This window comes from Eurypyga helias, unplaced genomic scaffold (genome assembly GCF_000690775.1).
Source record: "Eurypyga helias isolate BGI_N326 unplaced genomic scaffold, ASM69077v1 scaffold16676, whole genome shotgun sequence".
NCBI classification, from domain to species: domain Eukaryota; kingdom Metazoa; phylum Chordata; class Aves; order Eurypygiformes; family Eurypygidae; genus Eurypyga; species Eurypyga helias.
In genome coordinates this window covers 5,453-13,095 of record NW_010258718.1, presented here as the reverse complement: position 1 = coordinate 13,095, position 7,643 = coordinate 5,453, and the positions used below count along the sequence as shown (strand labels likewise).

The 7,643-nt window shown below is 49.3% G+C and overlaps 1 protein-coding gene across 1 annotated transcript in view; it reads right to left on the bottom strand.

Annotated features, from left to right (window-relative positions):
* Positions 1-568: 568 nt before the first annotated feature.
* Positions 569-7,643, bottom strand: part of LOC104511737 (ceramide synthase 4-like) — a 10,734-nt gene continuing 3,659 nt past the window's right edge. The window contains exons 4-10 of the mRNA XM_010154462.1: positions 7,422-7,479; positions 6,537-6,587; positions 5,732-5,824; positions 4,286-4,414; positions 3,888-3,994; positions 1,700-1,844; positions 569-646 (exon numbers count right to left, since the gene is read on the bottom strand). Of these exons, the coding sequence (XP_010152764.1) occupies positions 569-646; positions 1,700-1,844; positions 3,888-3,994; positions 4,286-4,414; positions 5,732-5,824; positions 6,537-6,587; positions 7,422-7,479 (661 nt within the window). The remainder of the gene's footprint in view (positions 647-1,699; positions 1,845-3,887; positions 3,995-4,285; positions 4,415-5,731; positions 5,825-6,536; positions 6,588-7,421; positions 7,480-7,643) is intronic.

Here is a 7,643-nt window from a genome sequence, read left to right as displayed (position 1 = left end):
TGGCTGGGCCTAAACCACAACAAATACATTATTATTTCTGGTGGAAAAGTATATATTTGAAAGAATTTCAGTTGCTTTCGATTTCAGGAGCCTTTTCCCTGAGGACACCTTCAGTTTGTAAAATCTTTTAGATACCTGAGCTATTTTGTGTAATTCATACAGCAAACACAGCTTGTATCAGTTGGCCAGGCCTTATTGGCAGAAATGGTTTCTCCTTCCCCAAAGCATAACGGTAGTTAGGTGTCGTAACTTCAGCAGCTTGTTCAGCCCCTCTTCGCTGTTTGCAGTGAGGCTTGGGCTGGTAGACTTTTTTTCCCCTGGATAAATGATCATGGACTAGGAGTAAAAGAATGGCCCCAATAGGTGAATTGAAGACATATCTCCCAGAATGACTTAGCTGCCTATAAGCACTGATGAAATTCGCTTCCATCTAGGCACTGGACGGTGCCTCAGGCAGACCACTCTGAAGCCACCTGTGAGTCTGTCTGGCCTCTCCCCCCGGGTCCCATACAGCCTCCCCACTTCTAAGAGTCTGCCCGGCTTTTGGTGTTTCGCAGCGAGACCGGCGTTACTCTCTGTTCTTTGTCAGCTCCTCTGTTTCACTCCTGTCACTTTCCTCCGTGTCACTTCTGGCATCTTTTCTTCTCTGTAGGAAAGGAAGACAGTTTAAATGAGCTGCAAACCCTATATATTATGGTATACATTAGAGGGAACTAGTCCTTTTTTCGTTCACAGCACTGGTGTGTTAACCTGACAGCTAAAATACAAACAAGAGGCACGACCATGTCCCTAAAGCCAGCGTTGCTATTGTCCCTGCTGCGGGAGGTTGACTTCGTTATGGTTACACCTAACTTCTGAATGCTGGTTTTTGTCACCCTAATAATGTTCTTGTACTGTGACCTGAATATAAGTTACTCTTTAGCCTACATAGCGTTACTGTGCATATTTTCCTGTGCTGTTTATTACTGCCAGAGCTCAACACTTTTGTGTCCAGTGAGCATGTAGACCGATCCCCTCATGTTGCATCATCTGCATACTTGATGAGAGTATGCTCCAGCATTTCCTCCAGAAAAACTGTGGGTTTTCACGTAGTTCAGTTCAATGAAGGCTAGCTCAAGGCAAGCTGAAGGCATAACACCAACTGTGGTGTTTTTGGGGTTTTTTTTCTGGTTGCAGATCCCCAAAGCCTTCACAAGCCCACTCAGAGGCTACCAGGATGCCATCTGCTTAGGTCAGCAAGGCAGGCTGGGGAGCTGGCATCTCTGATGACAAGGTTTCTTTCAATGACCCTACACAAGCTCTGGAATGCATCAAAAGCCTGTGAAATGCACCCAAAACTCAGGAGGGGCAAATACACAGTGTGCTATCTACCAGGCTTACCTGATTGCACCTTCCTTACTCCTCTTTGGACATACCAACAGGTTCCTGTTCTCCCAAACTGCTCACGGAGAAGGCAGTGAGGAACAAGGACCGTGGATGGCCTCCGTGTCACTAGGACTCAGCTGCAAACTAGAAGTGAGCTGCTGCTCTAACCTCTGTAAGCAGGGGTGTCCACACAACTCCCAGCATGTGCCTGCAAAGCTCCTGGGCTGTTTGGGGGGCAGTCCCATTTCTCCCACCCCTTCCCTGCAGGAGTTACCCAGGATCTCACGGTCTCTCAGGAGTAGTGGTGGCACAGAGGAGCAAAGAGTTTTCATACCATGCCGTGGAGGATAACACCGAAGAGCATCTTGATGATTAGACAGGACCAAAAAATGTGTAACAACTGCAGGATCATCAGGAAAATGTTTATCAGATAGGTTACGAGGAACAACTGGAATTTTGTCACAAAGTAATAGTATGTGCTGTGGGAAAGAGAGAGAGAGGGAGACAAATCAGAAGACACAAGACTACAGCAGGACAAGTACCTTCACACTTAAAAGGGTCAAGTGTCTTTCTGGGCAACCACTTGGCTCGTGTGTGTCCAGGGCAGAGCTGAGCTGTGCTGGGACTGCACCATCAGGCTGCATGCTCAGCCCAGCTCTCACAAAGCATGTCCCAGGCCCCAGAGGACCTGCAGAAACTCTGTGTTAAAATCACCAGCAATGCAATGGTGTTTGCAGACAGGTCAGTTACTGGAAACCTGCAATGCTTCCCAGAAGCAGCAGGAACTGTCAGCATTTCTCCTTAAATAAGTCTGGAGAGGAGACAAAACGGACAAAAATTAAACCATAAGGGAACCGGCCACTGGCACTTAAATAAAAAGTTTATAAATGAATCTTTTAACTGAATTTAGGGAAGAGTTGGGGGTACAGATCAGCAGTTGGGCAGGGCATTATTTTTGGCAGAAGCCACAGAAACCCTGCGTCATCAGTTACGGGGACAGAGAGGAGGCAAGCACTGGTTTGGAAATGAAGAGCAGTTCAGCACAGGAGAGAAATGATGAACACTAGTATGTTTCCTCCTCCACAGGTTATCTAAGACATATGGTAAGGTGGAGAATTTTGGATATTGTGTGCATTTGCTCTGCTCTTGCCTTCCTAGACATCTGCTTCTTGCTGCTGATGCAGGCAGGTGCTGGTCTAAAGGGACCCTTGGTCTGACCTGGGGCACCTGTTATCCTCTTTGTCCTCATGTCAGGATACAGCAGGTCGAGATGCTGAGGCTTGACTTTTTGCAGTGGGGTCAGCTGAAATTGTGGTTATTCTGATTTCTTTCTCAGGAAAGTTGTTTCAAACTTCTATGGCTTTTCTGTCTAAGGGAGCCATTTCACCACCAGAATCTGGGACTTGTTGTGCAAAGGCAGCCTCCCAAGCACCCGAAGTAAATGGCAGCAGGACCAAAATTCAAAACTCAGCATCTTCAGTGCTGGTACGGAGCAAGGGCAGGAACAGAGGACAGCAATGCAGACTGGCCCCTGTGTGCGTAACATGTCCCATTTTACAAATTCTTCTGGGTGTAATAACTGAAATGTTTGGTTTTGAAAGAAAACATAAGCCTTAGACTATAATGCAAGTGTTGTGGAATGAGTTTCCAGGAAGTTAACCAGGATGAGTTTTTTCAGGTGACTTGGCAGTGGTAATGAAAGGGGAATCATTTCAGCACAGTTGCTGAAATTTAAAAAAAGCCCAGGAGCGTCGTCAGACGGGTGCTGGCAAAAGCCATTCTCCGCCTCTGGTGCCCGTGTGTGGCCTCTGGAGGTATCGCTGCTGGTTGTGCATCCTACCTCCTGCATCCTAAGCTTGGACTCATGCTTTTTTTGTTTTATTTTGAGTCACCTTAAATTGCTACACTATTGTTTCTATATTAATTTTATCTTAATAGAGCTTTAAGCAGGCCTTTCTTAGTCTGCTAAGGAACGCTTGGGAAATTCTAACCACGGCAGTTCGCCCGTTCTTTTTCTTGTAGGAACCAGTGTTTGCAACTGAGGGAGGCCACTTCCCACACACTGGAAGAGTTCACCAAGTCTTGAGCAGTAGTAGAGGATTACCCTCAGGTTGTGGTGGGGATGGCTTTAGGAGGATGGAGAAAGCCAGTGCTAAAACATTCCCAGTGCCACAATAGCTCCCGAGAAGTCAGCTGCTGCGGCTGCATGTAAGCATCTCATCACAGCATGAGAGACAGCCCTGCCTAGGAGAGACAGTGAGAGGCTGGGAATGGATAGGCAGAGGCTGTGGCTCAAGGGTAATTAATATAGTTAATTAATGAATTAATATAGTTAAACCCCTGGTTTTTATTTTGGGGCTGGGGGAGTGGGGTGTGTTCCTCAGTACCAGTGGATTAATCTATGAACTTACCTGTAGAGTCCTGTTCCCTGCCTTTCCTCCCCTCAGCACGGAGGGCCATCTCTCCAGAAGCTCAAATAGTGCATAACACCCACATTCAGAGAACGTTAAAACATAACTCACGTTAACGGGAAAATGACAAGCCGAGAGATGACGAAAACCACAGCGAAAACAATAAAGACGGCGTCGCAGACCCAATTCCACTTCATGTAATGGAGCATCTTGGCAAGCTGTAGAGAAACAAAGGGCCGTATGTCCCATGTGCCTGTGCTCCCCTTCTAGGGGGCTGAGGGATTTTCCATGGCCTGCAAGGATTACCAGTGCTGTGAGGATGTGTCCCGGTCCCTGTGCACTCGCTTACTTTTCCCCAAAAGCAGTAAACCTGATACTTCCGAAATGCACTGGCACTGTAGGACACCTGGGCCACCAAATCTACATGTGTCGTGTAGTCAGGGCCACAGTTCCCTGTGCTAGCCAGAGACAGGAGCACAGGTCTGCATGTCAGCCTGAGGGTAACTCACCTCTAAAATATAATCAGAGGCATCATGTACCAGCATGACTATCATCCCAAACCGTATAAGATTGGCACAGTAGGAGACAAAGATCAGAGTGATGGTGGCGACGTGGTGGATGATCTGTTCCTTAAAGTCCTGGCATGAGAAGAGAGATTGCGTGTCAGTCTTACCTTGACCTGGCAGCACCGGCTCCTGGATGCTGTTGCCTTGCTAAGGCCTGTCAAACACCTCCACAAAGCATCAGTGCTCCCCATCATGCTACAGCTCTCCAACAGCCCACGAAAGCACAAGAAGAACAACGTTATGGCCAGTTTATGGAAACCCAGAGGGACACCGGCGAGGTACACGTAGGTGCAAACATGCTAGAAGATAGATTTTATAAATTTTCCATGAATCGATCTGCCCTTATAAAGTTCCTTTCTTAACACCCCCATATTTCCTCCCAGAGCCCTCCCCTGTGTATCAGGAGCTTTTTGTAATGACTGTAGATTGCTCTGGGCCCGGGGCAAGTCCCATCCCCTAGCCACCACGGAGGCAGCTCTTCAACATCCCTGTGCTGCCCACAGAGAGGGATCGATGGAGATGGGCTGGAGATAGTGCAGGTGGGGAATATGCCTCCCCACATGCCTCATGTACAGAGAAGACCTTGCGGTGTGGTTCATGCCTGCATGGACAAAAAGGGGTATGAGAAGATGACTCCTGAGTGCTCAGTGGTGGGATTGGGAAGCGCAGCTCTGGCCCAGTGAGGATCACTGCCAGGCAGTGGGTTCCTTCTTTTGGGAAGCACTGCAGGTGTCCAATATCTGATCTGTCTACAAAGGCTATTGCGGAGGCGGTAATTGTAATATAGAGTTTCTTCAGGTCCTCTGGGACCCAGGGCATGCTTTTTGAGTCGGGCAGAGCCCATCTCCAGGGAGGAGCATGAATTCTCTGAAGACAGATGTGATCACCACATTAAACAATCAAATGAAGCTCTGTGCAGTCTCCACTGGAGAATGAGGTAAGAGCAATGGTGGAAGTTGGGTCCATGGATCCCAGGAGGTCACTTCATCCCACACTGCAAAAGCCACACATGCACAGGACCTTCATCCCAAAGCCCAGCTCCCTCCCATCAGGAGGGCACAGCCCTCTCATTCAGGCAGCACCTGAGACCAGAGCCAGGAAGGACCATGATGCCATGTCCACCCAGCAGCTGTCCCTTGGCCAGGCCTGGGGACACCAGGTCAGCCACTGGTGCTTCCTCGGCCTAGCAGGCAGGAGGGCCACACCACACACGAGCAGGACACAGCGCAAGGTGCAATGGATATGAGAGCTGCAGGGAGCTCGTGTTCAGGGGTCTTCGCAGCAGCATGCATGCCTTGTCCTTTGTACCCCTGGGAAGCAGACAGTGGGAGAGCCTCATGGTGGGGGCTGAGCAAGCCAGTGGGTTGCAGTTGTGCTAAAGTCACTCACCTTCCTCTTCACGTCGAAGGGCAGCGTGGCCACCAGTGAGCAGTAGAAGGAGAGCTCCAGCAGGTAGTACCAGCCAAATGCGGGTGGGAGGGGCTGTGAGACAAGTGACAGACAGCATGACACCCCTGCCTAGCCCTGGAGGATGGAAGAGAGGAAGGGTCTTCCTTGGTGAAGCCCCTTCATTCTACCCACATTTGGGACAGCAGAGCTTGGTCATGCCTAAATTTTCACGATCCCTGTTACTGAACCATTTGCTGATGCACTGTCGAGCCTGGTCCAAAGCCAGGACCAGCCCTGGCACCTGCAGAGGGGCTGAAAGGAGCCAGGATCTCCCCTGTGCAGGGCTCACACACTTCTCATCTCCATCCCTGCTTCAAAAGGGATGCCCTGACCACCTGGTCCCTTTTGTGGCCACACACATGGAGCCACTTTGTGCCAGGGTTGGGTTACAGAGAAGCTTGTTGAGAAGAGGTGCCGCTATCACACGGAGCACCCATGTGGAGTGTGTGAAGAAGGCAAAGCCAAGCTGTTTGCCATGGTGTGAGGATGAGAGACAGCAGGCACAAATTGAAACAGGAGAGGTGGATGTAAGGAGAAACCTTTTCAACATGAGGGCAGTCCAACAGTGGAATAGGTTTCCCAGAGAAATTGTGCTGTCTCTGTCCTTGAAGGTTTTCAAAACTAGACTGGAGAAAGTCCTGGGTAACCTGGTCTGATCTCGCAGTGGAGTGCTACAAGCAGGAGGTTGGACAAGAGACCTCCATGTCCCTCTTCCAATATGAGTTATCCTGTGACAGCTGCTCACCTGTTGTGGAAATTTCAGCCAGCACATGGTGTGGTCCCAAAACCAGGGCTTCTGTGCAGAGAGAAGACAGCATCAAGAACCCATAGCCTTTTAATAACATCTAACAACCTTTTGAAGAAGTATTTCAAGAGGCAAGTGTCCTCATACTAGATCCAATCTGCCTTTGAGCTTTGCATAAAGTAGTTGGCAAAATGCATTTGTCATTAGTGCAGACAATAGGATGTCACAGGGAGGGTCTCGATAGGCAGTGGGCAGTAGCCACAGCCAGGACAGGGTCTGCTTTTGGCTGAGATGCCAGGGCTGTGTCTGGGTATCAGCGGGGAATCACTTAAGCGATGATCTAAGACAAGGACAAAGACACAGTAACATTACTGACACTTAGCCAGGTCCACCGAGGGAAAGGGGGACTGTTCTGACAGGACAAGGGGTAATGGGTTTAAATTGAAAGTGGGGAGGTTTAGATAAGGTATCAGGAAGAAGTTCTTCACGGAGAGGGTGGGGAGGCACTGGAACAGGTTTCCCAGAGATGTTGTGGATGCCCCATCCCTGGATGTCTTCAAGGCCAGGCTGGATGAGGCTTGGAGCAACCTGGTCTAGTGGAAGGTGTCCCTGCCCATGGCAGGGGGGTTGGAACCAGAAGATCTTCAAGGTCCCTTCCAACCCAAACCAGTCTGTGATTCTATGATTCTGCTGGATCAGGATTGGGGATGGTTCTACTTCATGCCCCTAAATTTGCCTTCCTTTGGCTTTGGACCCATAGTCATGGCCTCGCATGATCTTCTGATGGACTCTTTGAAATGGCCCAGGACCATCGGACTTGTTTACCATGGATGAGGAACCCTTGAAAGGTTTCACTCCACAGCATCACCCTGCTCACATACTTACATCATACAGGAGAGCCAGCCCAGAGAAGAATGAGGTGAAATAGAATACAAATCTCCAGCTAAAACAGAAAAAACAAGGAATTGAGACTTCCTCCAGAGGTGGAATAGCTCCCCAGGCTGTGCCCAGGATGCTGCAAAGCCCACAGGGGATTTGCAGAACCTTAGCTCTGTTTGCACATTCACACACGTGCTGTTAAGGCAACAGGGTATCCCCAGCCCACCC